Source organism: Macrotis lagotis, chromosome 6, assembly GCF_037893015.1.
Source record: "Macrotis lagotis isolate mMagLag1 chromosome 6, bilby.v1.9.chrom.fasta, whole genome shotgun sequence".
Taxonomy (NCBI): domain Eukaryota; kingdom Metazoa; phylum Chordata; class Mammalia; order Peramelemorphia; family Peramelidae; genus Macrotis; species Macrotis lagotis.
Window position 1 is genome coordinate 1,614,510 of NC_133663.1, and position 15,453 is coordinate 1,629,962.

Here is a 15,453-nt window from a genome sequence, read left to right on the forward strand (position 1 = left end):
CTATGGCATTTGTGTTGTGCTCCTCTCTCTCCCCAGACTCCCTTGCCCAGATTTCCTGCTTGGACCCTCAGGAACCTAAGGGGGCAGCAGGACTTGATGCTGACTTTGTGGGCCTGCCTTCCAAGAAAGGGGGTGCATTGTCAGAAAGTCCCAGGGAAAGAAGTGCTCAGGAGCAGAGACAGATGGGCTGCCTCTGGGTCCATTGAGAAAGTTTAGGAAATGGGTATGGGACAGCCAGGTGAAGAAGCCTTTGAGGATGGAGCATCTGTGGCTGGAGGACATGACTAGGGGTGGATGAGATTGGAGCTGCCTTCCACCGCTGAGTGGGGGTGGGGTGGGGGCAAGGGGCTGCATACTCTTCCTGCCCTCAGTGCCCCACCCACTTGTCATGCTGAGATCTGTGGAGGCTGGGGTCTTGTAGCCTTCTTTCTCCTTTCCATTTTTCCCTTTAAAATAGACACAAATAGGTGCCTGGTGGACTTCCAGCAGAGGGAGGGAGCAGGGTGTGATTGGTAAGGGTGGACAGGCCCTGGCTTCAGATTTAGACTCTGCTAGGGGACACCTTGGGACACAGAGAGCTGGGCCTGGAATCAGAAGCCTTCTCTCCTGAGTTTCAGTGTAGCCTCAGACACTTAGGGTGTGACCCTGGGCAAGTCACTTCCCTTGTGTGCCTTGATTTCCTCATCTGTCAGAGGGGCTGGAGAAGGACATGTATACATATGGGACATATATACACTCCAGTATCTTTGCCAAGAAAACTTCAAATGGGGTCAGGAAGAGTAGGACACACCTGAAATGCTGGAACAACAGGAAACTTAGCTAAAGGCTCATGTGGACACCCCACCCAAAAAAAGGTTGAAGCAGTGCCCCTCTCCCGCTTTCCTCTTCCTCTATCTCTCCTTGGGTCCTGATTGGTCTACTGTCATCTCTGAGTCAAAAGGAACAGTGAAAAGGCATGAGGATCTCCGGGGGGTGCTTGGCCCCCAACGTTTTGGTAGCTGTGTTTCCAGTCGTTGGTGTCCTTCGTATTCCTCCCTCTGAGAAGGGTCCCTGGGTCTGTCCAGACTTGAACCAGTGCAGAGTTAGAGCTGGCCTGGAGGTGGAGGGACGACCCCACCAAGCTTCTTGAGTCTGGCCCTGGTGGTGTCAGATCAGTCACTCTACAGAGTGACGTGGAGAGTTCAGAGACTCTACAGAGGTGGGGGTTGGGAGAGGTTCTGCTGGCAGCTCCTGGGGAGCGCTCCTCTGTACTGGGAGGGCATTGGCTGCTAACCTGTGTTTTTAATGTCTGTGGCTTTTTTCCAGTCGACAAGAATGGCGACGTGTGCATCTCCATCCTTCATGAGCCTGGGGAAGATAAATATGGTTATGAAAAGCCTGAAGAGCGCTGGCTCCCCATCCACACGGTGGAAACCATCATGATTAGTGTCATTTCTATGCTGGCGGATCCCAACGGAGACTCGCCCGCAAATGTGGATGCAGCCGTAAGTTGGACACGGGCTGAGGGCAGCTTTGGGTTTCCTGTCAGGGCTCTATGGGTCTTGTGGGTTTAGTCAGGTATCACTCGTGGCTTTGTGTTATTCTCCAGCCCTTCCAGACCCTGGGATCTGCCTAACTTGGCCTTGGCAGAGGAGAGGTCCCTTATGGGTAGAACTGAGCGCCACCCCCACCATCCCCTCTTCTCTCTCAGAGCCCATGCCGGGCCCTCTGGTTCCCAAGGAGCGCTCTCTCCCCTCTAGGCAGGCCCTCTGTGGTCTGTCCCCCAGCTTCTGCTCAGGTATCCAGCCTTACCCAGCTCAGGCTGTGACTCTCACTCGCTTCTTGGGGGTGAGGGTCCCCCCTGAACTTGGCTCTGATGGTGTCTGCATTCTTCTAGTCCTCCACGTGGTCTAGGCTGCAGCTAGGCAGAGCTTCCTCGCTCCTTGGGGAATCCAGCCCTCATCCCTGGATCTTCCCTGACTCGGGTCCTGGGGTGCTGTCAGCAGCTCCCCTGACCCACTTCCCAATTGTAGCTGGCTGCCTCTGGGCTTAAGGTTTGGTCCACTGCCACCTGTTGCTTTGTTTCTGTCTCTAGAGGTTCCTGGTCCATGATCCTCTCCTCTATCACAGTGGGCTCTGCAGGCTCCACTCTGGTCTAGCTGGCATGCTCAGGATAGCATTGATGGGATGTCCCAAGAGGCACCCCCCTCCCCCCCCGGGAGGCCTAGCAGCTCGCTTCAGACACATTCCCAGTGGGGAGGCCCCACCGTGGGTCAGAGGTCACAGGAGTCAAGTGGGCATCATATTGTTTCTCCTGAACCTGACCCCTGACTCAGAGAAGCCTGGCGTGATGAGCTTCCCCAGCACTGGCACACAGGCTTGATCTACACAGCGACTCCATTCAACCCCACTCAGACACTCTCTGGTCCATCCAGAAAATGGGACAGCCCAGAAGGAGAGAATCCTGGGGTACCTGAGAGCCTGGCTTTGGGTTATTTTCTAAAAATAGACTGTGGACAGACACTGTAGATCTGTTAGCTGGTTCAAGGTGGAGAGCTGTATGAGCCTGCTCTATGGGGGTTCTGGGGACCAGTTGTGGGCCTGGCAGGCTTTGGAAGAACCAATGGATGTCACCAGGGGAGGGGTCAGGAGCAAGTGTTGATTATGTGCTGCCAGTGTGCATGTGCGGAGCACCTGCTCATGAATCAGGGAAACGTTGTGATGGTCCCCACTTTATGGCTGAAGAGACTGGAGCACACTGGTGGTGGCCTGCCCAGGGCAGCACATGGCTCTCTCTGCTGTGCCACCAGCTGCTCAAGGAGCGACCATGCCAGTTGCCCTGTGGGCACATGGAATGGCCATGAGTATTGCAGCTGGTGGGGACTGTGCCTTCATCATTAGAATATTCAGGCGTGCTCCAGCTGCCTGCTGGACAGGGTGGAGCCTGGTCACTGTGACCCACTTAGAGGAGTCGATCCACTTTGAGCAGTGCCCAGTGGAGAGGGGCACAGGCTACCTGGTGCGCCCCAGCTGTGGGTATGCCACATGAGGTGCTGCAGAAAGAGTGTAGACAAACTGAAGACAACCTAGAGCCTCCAAGCTCAGAAGTCATGGCAGATGAGAAACGACTTTGAGGACCCCTCCCCTCAGCTATATGAATGACCATCCTATGGAAGCTGTTGATGGCACAGGAGCACACGTCCTGCCCCAGTCCAAGAAGGCTCTAGGGTTGGATCAGGGCTCCCTGGCCAGTACTGCGCTGATGAGGTCACTGCCTGGGTTCTCTTCATGCTCCCAGGCATCTCTTGGTCTCCCTCCGTATTTTGAGAGCTCTTGTCTGCCCACCTAGAAGACTTTGAGGCCCCAGCCCTGCCCCACTAAACACTTTAAGACTTTGAGGATTCACCCTTAAATCACACAACCACTGTTTGCCTTGGTTTCCTTATCTGTAATCTGAGGCCTGCCTGTTCTCTGTGTTCCTGTGGTCTTCATTTTTCTGTGTTCTCTCTTCCTCTGCCTATAAACCTAAGAAGTGACCTTTGAACCTTTGTCTCTTCTTTTGGACATCCAAGGCTTAGTCCAGCCTGCCCCACTGCCCCTCTTTTCCCAGGAACCAGAACCCCTTGCGCAGTGTTTTCTACTCCTTGAGGATACAGGCTGCATTCCATTTGCTCATCCAGGGGCTGCTTGTTGGTTGATTAGTTGAAAATAGGGATTCCAAAGGAGTGCACAGCACTAGCCCTTCTTGGCAAAGGTGGGGGGGGGGGACTGTGGGTATGGGTCTGCATATCTGCATATACCATCAGTGGGGGGAGGAGAGGTCAGAGAGTTTTGCTTTTCTCGCCCTCTTTATTCTTTTACTGTTATATGTCTCTCACTCTCTCAGGAGACAAGGGGGGAAATCTATAAGGGGTCAGTCCCCTTTTGAGTCCCTGCCCCAAACACCCAGCCCCACTTCGGGAGGGTGTTGGGATTCTTGTCATGAACACCTGGTACAACTCTTCCTGCCTATTTTTATTGGTGTTTCTGTTTCCTTTTCAATCTTTTTTTAACATTTAAAATTGGTAAGTGGGTGGAACCCACAAAGGGTGGGTTTGCAGGCAACTTTTGAAACATTGAAGCTTCAGAGGAAGTTTCTTCTAATATCTTCTACTTTCATTTGTCAACCTGCAGAAAGAATGGAGGGAAGACCGAAACGGAGAATTCAAAAGGAAAGTTGCCCGCTGTGTGAGGAAAAGCCAAGAGACTGCTTTTGAGTGACCTTTATTTAGCAGCTCATAGCTTCACTTTTTCAGGGTAAGTGCTTTCAACCTTACGAATGCTTTTCCCCATTTAGTAATCCTCTTGTTCTAAGATCTCATTCCTGTGAGTTCTCAAAGACTTCAACTGTTGGTGACAAAACCCAGACTAAAAACTTTTTCTGCCATGGCTCTGCTGATGGCCGGCAGAATTGAACCACCTTCATCTACCAGGAGGACAGCCAACCTAGCTTCATCTTCAGGATGGGAGATTGGTTTAGTGTCATCTCCAGTGGGATTGTGTGCAAAGGACGAGCCTGGCTTCCTCCTGGGCTTTATTTCCAGGTTCTCAGTTCTCTTATTTATTAAAGGAGGGGATCTCGGTGACCCTCTCGGTCAGTCCTGTACTTGAAAGACCAAAGCATAAGTTAAAGCCAGTTAGTAGGTGTGGTCAAACTCTTTTTCTGTGCTAGTGACACCAATCCGCCCCTAGTGAAGCCACCATGACCTTTTCTCACTGGCCATCTGTTAATATTACCTGCTTGGAGGAGCTGCAGGATCAAATGGATAAGAACACTGTTGCTGGACTTGGGGAGGCCTGGGTTCAAATTCTACCTCAAAGACTGAACAGTAATGGAACCCTGGGTCTGAGCCTCAGTGTCATCATCTTTCACATTGCCATGATGATCCAAAGAAATGACCATTGTGACTCTTGCAGTGGTGTTCCTTAGTTCCTTTTCTGAAATCCCAATGGCATCAGGAATTGGGGAGGCCTTGAACCCAGGTGACTGAGAATCAGTTGAAGGAGCCAGTGACTTTGATTCATCCAGAGGAAAGAATGTTTATGGGCCCATTAACAGCTGTCCAGGATATGAAATTTACCATATGGAGAATGGATTAGACTGGGACAAAGCTGGGAATAATCGGGGCAAGTTACAAAGAGGCAGGTTTATATCTTGAGCCAAATCTTTGATAAACATTACCAAATGGATTAGGCAACAGCATAACCCCTTGGGGCCCTCTACCCAATATGTCTGAAGCTGAAATTTAATCAGAACACAATCATTTGCATCCCTCTCCTGTTCCATGAGGATAGCATTGGAACACTTTGCTAAAAGTTTGGTAAACTGAGTTGGTGAGTCTTAGAAAAATTCCTCATAGAGAATTTCTTTAAAGAAAATGACAGGGGGTGGCTAGGTGGCGCAGTGGGTAAAGCACCAGCCTTGGAGTCAGGAGTACCTGGGATCAAATTCGGGCTAAGACATTTAATAATTACCTAGCTATGTGGCCTTGGGCAAGCCACTTAACCCCATTTGCCTTGCAAAAAAAAACCTAAAAAAAATGACATTAAGATAATATGCCAAATTTTCCTTTTAAGTAAACTGTTGAAAACTTGAGTATTACTGTTATTAGTAACTATTTTGCCCAGTTTGCAGCCAGGGAAACTGACAATTTAAATGGAATGAATGTTTATAAAAGGATAAAATATACAGATGAGCAGTAAAATTAAGAGACAATTTTTAAAAAGAAATTGAAAAACCCCTAATTGAACTCCCAAAGAAAAACAATCCCAGGACCAGATGAATTTACAAACAAATTCTTTATTTAAAATTAAGTTCATAATTTATATTTTTAAGCTCACCATGTGATTCCTCTCCCCTCCCAGAGAGTTGACCCGTATGAAACAGTCTTTTAGGTTTTTGCAAGGCAAATGGGGTTAAGTGGCTTGCCCAAGGCCACACAGCTAGATAATTATTAAGTGTCTGAGACTGGGTTTGAACCCAGGTACTCCTGACTCCAGGGGCCGGTGCTTTATCCACTGTGCCACCTAGCCACCCCAAAATAGTCGTTTTTAAGAGGAAGAAAAAATCAGTACAACTAAGACAGTGAATCCATCCAACAACATGTACAGAATGTGATAGCCATGAAGAAGGGGGCATCTTCTTTTTTCAGTCCAGTCCTGCACAATTGTTACTGTTTTGCCACATCCACTCTTAATTTCTGGTGTGTGGTCGTTATTTCTGTTCACATGGTTTTAGGTGTAGATTGTTTTCTTGGCTCTGCTGACTTCCTTTGCATCAATTCATGGAGATCTTTCCAGGCTTTTCTGTATTGATTACACAACAGCATTCTTATTAGGAGTCTTCCATTATAACCATGGACAAATTTTGTTAATTGCTCCCCAGTTGATAGGTATCTACTTTTTTTTTTTTCAAGCCTTGGCTACCACAAAAAGTGCTTCTGTAAATATTTGGTGGACATGGAGAATTTTTTCTTATCACAGACTTCCTTAGGGCTTGGGACAGCAATGGATTCCCTGGTTCAAAGGATATGGACGTTTTAGTCATTTGATTTGCTTAATTAATTTATGCTTTGGTTGTATAATTTCAGTACAAACAAACTCAATCAAAAATTTAAAGAACAGAACAGTTCATCCCCATATTGCATAAATTGCAAATTAAATAGCAAAAGGAGGTCTTAATCAAATTTTTTCTACAACATAGATGGGTTCTTGGCAGCTAGGCCAGGGAGACCTAAAATGAAGAAAGAAAATTATGAACTAATCTGAATGAACAATGACTCAAAAATTTTGTATTAACTATAAATGTGTCTACAGCAACTTAGCACAAAGATTAGGCACTTGTGACTACATTGGATTTATGCTAGGAATTCTGGCTCGGCTTAATATTAGGAAAATTATAATCCTAATTGACCATCTTAATAAACAGCAACAAAATTTATGAACATAAATATATCAGAGGCAATTAAAGACATTTGGCAAAAGACGACCATACCATTTGTGTTTAGAAAGGATAAAAACAAATTTAGGTAACTCTTTAGATTCTACCTCATACCCAAGAGATTGGCCCACAAAAAGGAGAATGACAAATGTTGGAACTTGCAGAAAAACGTTCCAGACCATTACAGAATTGCTGGCGGTGACTTGGACTGAAAAAGCCATTCTTGGACAGTTTGGATCTGCCCATAGCGAAATCACTACTAAGCCTGTGCCCCCGAGAAAATTAAGAGAAGGGAAAAGTCCTCTGTGCACAGAAAATGTATAACAATTATTGTAATGGCAAAGAACTAGGAACCAAGGGGGTGCCCTTAAATTGCCACATGGCTGAATAGTTAAAATAATAAATGAGACTGAAGGTAGCTATGAATTATTCCCCTTGTCTTCTTCTAATTTAGTAACTGTTAAAACGGAACCAGGTTATTGTGATGTGGCCTATTCTACCTATTACCTAGGTGGAAAGGGATAAAGGATGTGAAGACAGATAGGGACTCATGCATCACATTGGTCGGTAGGGCTAAGGGTGTCAGGTGAGTAGGTGGTGATCCCTTGGGACGCTGGCCTCTTCAGTGAGTGCTTATTGTCCTGTAGAACAGAGATTTGGATAGGATGTCATGTTTAGAGTCTTCTGATCCTAGAGCCTTGGGAGCTGAAGAGCTTGCCAAGGGAAGACTTGCAAAGAACTAGGCTAGATTAGGGGGTCTAGCAAAGGGGCCCAAGAAGTAGCCACCAGAAAGAAAAGCATCCCAGCGCTCAGTAGGTGGAGCCAGCATTCTGGTCACTTTGAAGGGAAGGAAGATCTAGGCCAAAGGCCACCATTGGTAGAGGACTTAGAACATGCCAGACCCTGGGGAGTCTTTACAGTTGAGGAAATTGAGGCAGACGGGAAGTTATTTGAACTTGGGACTCCCTGGCAGGCCTGGTGCTCTGTGTACTGTAGCACCCTCTTGCTGCCGCTGATCCCACTCTTTTTGCCTAAAGTTATTGGAGTCTGCCTCTTAATTCGTGGGTGTGGTGTACTCTCTCTGCAGCTTTAGATCTTCACTTGCTTGACAATGTATGACTTTAGAGATGGAGCTTGAACCTGGGTTTTATGATGGACCCATTCTGAGTGGGAGCAGCCCCTTTGTTCTCTGACATGAGCCCCATGTGCTTTTCTTCTTGTCAAGATAGACCCTGGCTGGGGAGACCCCTAGACAGCTTCCTTTTGTAGCTACTCTCATCCCTCCTGGCCCCGCCCTTCCTGGGAGTCCCTCTGGTGGCCACAGGTATGGGGAAGACCAAGGTGACCATGACAGGGTGGGCCCTGGGCCATAACATAGTTTTCTTTTTTCTTCATAGAACAAAATTCAATTTTCTCCTCTGCCCCCAACTAAAAAGAAGGAAACATTCTTGTAGATATGTCAGGCAGAGTAGGTTTCCACATTGGGTGTGTCCAGGTCGCCAAAATGCACCCATCCCTTCTCTCCTCCTCCAACTCTCTTTATAAGCTGGGTCCAGCATGTGAGGTGGAATCCTGACTCAGTCCCTGGCTTATTGACTGAGAACTCTGGGCAAGTCACTGAACCACTGTGCCTCAGTTTCCACAATTGTAAAATGGGGTTCCTGATAGAACTTCCCTCCTGGGATTGTTGGGGGTCTCCATTGGGATAATAGGGTAGAGTAGCATTACACCATGTCAAAACTTTTTGGCTTGCATTCAGATTGCATTCTGCATTGAGCAGGACTGATGAGGAGGGCTTTACAAAGTCTTGTACACGTACAAAACAAAAACATTGGCCATTTTTCTGTTGTCTACATTTGTGGATTTTGACCTTGAGGGGTGAGGTGGATCCTCTGACTATTTGGTGACAATGCATAGGCAGCTTCCTCCTTCCTGTTTTTCTTATTTGAGAAGAGTTCTTTTGGTTAGATTTGTCAAACTCTGAGCATTTTTCTTCTTGGCATTCTTGCTTGATCTGCTCCATCCTTCCCTTGCCCAAAACCTTCAGACTCTGGCCTGGACAAACCCAATCCTTCGCCTGGAGCCTTTCTTCCTGGCTGGCTGTGCATTGACCCGTTGCACAATTAGATTTCTTTCTGCCATGAAATTAGGTTCTACTGGGGAGGCTCATATATATATATATGCTCCTCTCACTCTCAGCCCCAGAGAAGCTTGTGTAGAAAGATTGGTTGGGAATTCATTTTAGTTCGACTTTTCAAGTGCATCTAGGTTGGACTCACCCTAGGTAGAAGATCCATTTTATTCACCCCTTTTTTAAAATGAAATTTTGATGTTGAAGTCCTTCAGCAGTCTTGCAGGTTTGCTCAGGGTGTTTACCTCCTCACCTAGGGTTATACAGGTTTTGGCTCCATTTATTTGTTTTTCTTATTTTTTTATGTCAAGTTTACTCTTGCTGGTTTATCAGTAAAAACCAAATTGAAGGTTTTTCCCCCTTCCAACCTCTGGTTGTTGTTCATTCTGTCTGGTGCACAGCACCAGAGCCTTTCTTTTCATTTTTGCAGTGACTCCTGGCTATTCATTTACTTGAATGGGTTTCTAATCTCAAGATGGACATTTCCTCCAAGGATGTACATAGCAGGCCACTCATGCCACGACCCTTCTTATATTCTTTTTTTTTTAAGTTTTTATTTTTTTCCCCAAGTACATGTTAGAACAATTTTTATTATTTTTTTTAAAAAGTTTTGATTTCCAAACTTTAGCCCACCTTGACTGAGCTAGTTGGCAATCTGATATAAATTATACATGTGCATTCATGTAAAATATTTCCACATTAGTCATTTTGTACAAGAAAGCTTGAACAAAAAGGAAGATTCAGTCTCTGGTTGGACAATGTCAGTTCTTTCACCAGAGATGGATAGCATGCTTCCTTGTAAGTCCTTTGTAGTTAATCTTGGATCCTTGATCCTATTACTGATCTTCACAGTGTTGCTGTTGGTGTAGACAAGGGTCTTATGGTTCTTCCTGCCTCAGACTGTGTCAGTTGATGCAGTCTCCTGCTTATTGCTCAAAAGGCTTCCATTACATTCTTAGCCCACATCTTATTCAGCTATTCCCCAATGAGCATCCCCTCACAATTGCCAGTTTTTTACCTTCCAGGGATTCCCTATTTTTCTCAGATGTCTCATTTCATCAGTTTGGCATCCTATGCTGTGGACCCACCTCTCTTGTCCTCTCTTGGTCTTCACCCCTTAGTGCTCACTCTCCATAGAACCTATGTTTAAGAATTGTGTTTTGGACAGTGGATGTCCTCAAATTGGAGACTTTGGCTAGCTTTCAGCATGAATGTAATTTCTTATTTTACAACTTCTTGAGCACAAAGAAAGCATTTTGAAAACATTTGGAATTGGGCAAAGCCAAAAAGACCTGACTTTGTGACTTCAAAACCCCCAGTTACTTCACAGTTGGTAAAATTTTGCAAATGTGTTACTCCTTTTTAAAATACAAAATTAGTTAAAAGAAGTGTTATTCTGATGTACCCAGGCAGGTCTCCAACCCCATTTAATTGTGTTCACAGATTCTGAGCCGAAAAGTACCTGGGGGCCAGCTACTCTTGAGCTCAAGTTCCCCCTCTCTCAGTACTCATTGAATGCCCACTAGTCTTGTTCTCTGGTCCCGCTCAAGGATGAAAATGCTCTGCAGCTTCGAATCATTGGAGTCAACTAGAAGCCCCCTCCCCATCTTTCCATTCTCTCTTGAGGTTTGACCTCACTAGTTCCTAATGTCCTAATGTGTAGATCAATGAATTCAAGACCCTTTGTCATTGTCCCCCTTTGAGAAGGTCTCTCCTGGATGGTATTCCCTATCCTGGACAGACTTCTCGTCAGTGGCAGGGGTCCGTCCTGGAATCTTCGTCTCTCCCCTTTCCGCTTCTGGTTTAGATCATTCTCACTTGTGCCCAGCTGATGTTAAGAGCCTCGGCCGTGTTCGTTCCCCTTGCTTGACCAACCTGCGCTGGAGTCTCTCAGTTACAGAAGATGGCCAACACCTTCCCCTGGAATACAGAGCTTTTGCTCTGGCCTCCCCTCTGGCTCTCCCATCTCTGCACCCTGCTTGGGATGGGCACCAGTAATTCTGGAAGATGGAGGGAGGACCCCTCCCCCCCATTTGCCACTGAAGCCAAAGCTCAGGCTGCCTGGAGCAATTTTTTCTGGGCATTGGGCCCAATTCTGCCTCTTGTCAAGTGTGCTCCCCCTCCTGACACTGAGCAGAGAACGGGTCAGACTCTGGCCCCCTTCCTTCCCAGGAGGGCTGACGGTGGTGCCCACAACTACAGCTGGGAGACCCACTTGACTGATTTGGGACTGGGGCTGCTGGTGAAGACCCTTCCACTTCTGAGCAGCCTATCCTTTGCCTTGGCCTTGGGAAGCTTGAGTCTTCTTTGGATGACGTACTTTCCAGCTGGGCATTCTACCTCAACAATGACCATTACCTCATTTGATCTGAAGCTGGCGCTGCCCTTCCTCACTTGACAAGCCTGCTGTCTGTCCCTCTTCCATACCGAAGAACCTTGGCGATGCTTTGGGGCTCCAGCTCAAGTCTACTCTCTCTATGAGTGGACCTCTTCTTCCCTGGACACTTTGGGGGAGAAGCCCTGGTAGTGGTCTGCCCCTCATCTGGGCAGTCTGATCACTTTGTCAGAAAAGGAGATATGGTGTTGTCATCTCTTGGAGTGATCCCTCTGCACGCTGGCCCTCCACTCAAAGGCCCTTCTCCTGCTGACCTGTGCTCGTCTCCATCCTACTGAAGCCACGGCTGCCGCATCCATCAGCAGGTTCCTTGAACCTGTGTCTGAGGGCTTTTTTTTTTAGGTTTTTGTTTTTTGCAAGGCATTGGGGTTAAATGGCTTGCCCAAGGCCACACAGCTAGGTAATTATTAAGTGTCTAAGACCGGATTTGAACTTGGGTACTCCTGACTCCAGGGCCAGTGCTCTTATCCACTGTGCCACCTAGCCGCCCCCGAGGGCTTTTCTGTATTGTCTTTTCTGAGCAGAAATTCTGCCCTTTGGCAGAGAACAGAAGCAGTTGAAGAACTTGACCATCTGAGGGCCAGTGCTGCTGGGCCTCGTCTGCCAAGATCTTGCCCTCCTTCCTTGGGAGCTCTTTCCACCAGCCTGGCGCTTGCAGTGTCCTTGACCACCATCATCCTCTGTCCTCTGCACCTTCCAGGAGTCATGAGTTTTTAGAGGCAGCTGGAGGTGGGTGGGTGGGAGGGGGTACCACCATGCACAGAGCAGCAACAGGGCCTGGCAGCCATGAGTTCAAATCCAGCCGCAGATGCTTCCTAGCTTAGTGACCCTGACAGGTCCCAGGGTGGTGGCAGAGATATAACGAGATCCTCCAGCTCTTTGAGCATTTTCTTCCCTCAGAATTTGTGTAGCTGAGCATTAGTTTCCCAAGAGATGATGCCTCCCTGGGACCAGCAGGAAAGCCTGTTTACTTGCCAGTCTGGTGCATGTTGATGGTGAGCCTGATGTCGCTGTTTGTGTTTGTCGCAGGTCTCCACTTGGGAAACATGGCACTCTCCCCACCTAGCCGGACACTGGCTGGAACTGGGCTGCAATCAAACATGCCAGTTACCAGTGCGACAAGAGCCTGCCAAGTGCCAACTTAGAGATGATGACGCATTGAATTCTAATGAACTGCTTTAACCTTCAGGAAGAGTTGTAAAGACCTGTACATAGCACAACGTGACCCGGAAATATCTATACTGTCCATGTCCACCCCCAGCCACGGTGTACCAAATGATGCTCTCCTAGTTAGACTAAGAATCGTGTACATTCGAAAGATTTTAGCAGGTTTTCTTTCCCTATTCATTGTTTCTTTATCAGTTTAAAGAGACTTCTTAAAGCATGTCGGATTAAAACCAATTAGGATTAAACTTGTCCATTTAATTTTCCTTTAAACCATTGAGGCTTCATTAAACGCTTTCATTTACTAGACTTTGGTATTTTCTTTGTTTGGAAACCTTTTGCTGGGCTCTTGCAGCTTCTGCCTGAGCATTTTCCAGTCGAGTTGGACCCAGAGACCCTCAGCGAGCAGCCATCTGACTTGAATGAGGACCTGCCAGGGCGGCCAGCCCGCGGTGCTCTCTCCTCTTGTCATCCAATCACGCACGTCTTCGATTGGGTGTAGCAATAATCTTTTCTGGCCGCCAAGCTCTCCCGCCCACTCTCCTGGTCCAAAGTCAGCGGATTGGAATTAACCCAAGGGGGTTTGGGGGTCCTTTTGTCTTCATTCTGCCTGATGTTGATATTGGACTCACAAAGCATGGCCTGCCAGAAGCTGTTTCCACCAATAACTTCTGGGTTTGGGATTGGAGATGCTGTGTCCTTCTCACACCTGCCCCATTTCTCTACACCTAATGTACAAAGAAATTGCGATGTATATTTTCATGTAATTTGATTTTTGGAATTTTGTCACCTTACGTAGTGAGTTCTTCCAAAATATAATTTTTTCCAATAATTGTCCAGTTGTTGACTTTTTCTGTACTGAATAAAGATTAATATACTGAATACCCGAGAAGTGCAGTTTAGGAAAATCTCAGGTTGATTCCTTATGCAAACTGAATACTTGAAACCCCCATGGCCATGGCAGTATATGGATGCTTTGATAGAAGCGGGTGTGTGAGGGTGACATGGAGAGCCTGGTGGGGTCCGGTGGCTAGCTAGGAGGGCGTGTTGGAGCACACACGCCCTGGGATCCCATCCCCCCCCCCCTTGCTGGGGTGGGACAGGAGCAGGGATGCAGCCTGAGAAGGCACACCTGGCCAACTCCTGTGGCCAGGTCCCTCCTGTCCCCACGAGGTCCCCCTCAAGGCATAAGGGTGTGGCCACAGTGGAGAGAGATCAGGGGAAAACCCTTCCTGCAGGAGAGGGCCCAAAAGGCTCCATGGCTGGTGGTGGTGAGGTCATGGTGAGTGTCCTCTGCCATGACCTTGCTAGGGAAGGGCTTGGAGAGTTGCTGTAGGTGGGGAGTCTCCTTCTCAGAGAGGGTTTTCTTGGTTCTTGTGCTCCTCCCTGCCAGGGCTGCCCACACTTTGACTGCTTTGATGAGGATTGCTGCCCACACGGAGTGCTCAGGGTCTCCCGGTGGACTCGCTGAATGGACTAGTGCCTCCTCATGGTCACTCAGGGTGCCCCTTGGACTGAAGGGGGACACTGCCCCTTGGAGGGGCATACTGCCCAGGGAGATGTTGGGACTTACGTTCCTCCCTTGGTGGCAGGCAGGGGTGTCATCTGTGCCTTCTTTTCCAGTCTGACCACTGCGTGAGTTGCCTCTCCATTCTACGGTGGCGAATGGCGCGGAAGCATTGGGGCAGCCCGTTTGCCTCAGACCCTCCCTGTTAACAGGAGGCGACTTTCCTCTTCAACTGGTGCCAACAACGTGGACATGAGAATAACTGTCAGGACTCTGGAACTGTTGGCGGTTTGCCTCCCCTCCCAAGTTGTTGGGTGGCTCCTCCCATTCTTCCCTGGCATGGGGGAGCCCACGGGCCTCGTCCTGTTCAAGTTCATGGGAAGTTGGCTTCTGGTACTCCAGCGCCTCAGGGCGGGGATCCTGCTCACCGTAGCGGGCTGGACAAAGGACCCAGCCTCTTGTGAGAGTTGGACTCTGACTCGGGTTCCCCGATGCATCTGGGGAGGCCAGCTTCCCTGAGTCTCTTGTGCATCCAACCTCTGAGTGCGCGGGGTGGCCCTTCCTCAGCATCGACGACATTGGACTGACTGTTGCTTCATTCCCATGTTTTTAGTTGTGTGGTTCATTGATTGTATTTCTTGCCGTGCGTTCTGTTGTGAGGTTTACCGTATTGTAAAGCACTCTTGTCTGTCACTCAATAAAGGATGACTTCTAGGCGACCTCCCGAGCCCGTGTGGTTTCAGGGTGCAGAGGGCCAAAAGGCATGGCCACCTGGGCGCCTTGGTGGGGGTGGGCTCTCTGGGACAGCAGATATGGGGGTTTGGGTTAGAAATCTGCGCAGCTTCTCCAGGAAACCTGCCATCGCCCGAGGTGGAGAAAGAGGAGCTCAACTGGACCCTCCTTCAGCTTCAGACTGAGCTTTAGTTTACTGCCATCCGGTCAGTCCTTTTCTGTTGTGTGGCTGCCTAGGCCTGGAGAGGGGCAGTGCTCGATGGGACCAGATAATGGGGGAGAGACGGCCCAGGGGTGCCTCCTGGGGAGCCAGAGAAAGTGTTCTGATGGGGCAGAAGGGAAGGGCTCATGGGAGTCCATCCAAGAAGGGACCTTGCTAGTCATTCCAGCAAGGACCCAGACAGCAACTGGGGGCGCAGTGAGAGGGAACCCTGTTTCTGGAGCAAGCCTTAGGGAAATGGGGGAAGACTTGGCCCTTCAGTGACCAGGGGGTGTGGGAGGCTGGCCCGGGCTTTGCAGCATTCTGGGAGGGCTGGAGGAGAAAGGAGGAGGGTCCTGGGGCTGGG

At 48.4% G+C, this 15,453-nt stretch overlaps 1 protein-coding gene across 2 annotated transcripts in view; it reads left to right on the forward strand.

The window, feature by feature from the left end:
- UBE2G1 (ubiquitin conjugating enzyme E2 G1) overlaps positions 1–14,893 on the forward strand; it is a 43,135-nt gene extending 28,242 nt beyond the window's left edge. The window contains exons 4-6 of one of the 2 annotated variants that reach the window (XM_074190544.1): positions 1,306–1,484; positions 4,153–4,275; positions 14,272–14,893. In XM_074190544.1, coding sequence (XP_074046645.1) covers positions 1,306–1,484; positions 4,153–4,239 — 266 coding nt within the window. In that variant the 3' untranslated portion in view covers positions 4,240–4,275; positions 14,272–14,893. Of the gene's footprint in view, positions 1–1,305; positions 1,485–4,152; positions 4,276–12,513; positions 12,956–14,271 lie in introns of those variants that run through there. The other variant, XM_074190543.1, reaches the window with a different exon arrangement.
- Positions 14,894–15,453: the final 560 nt, after the last annotated feature.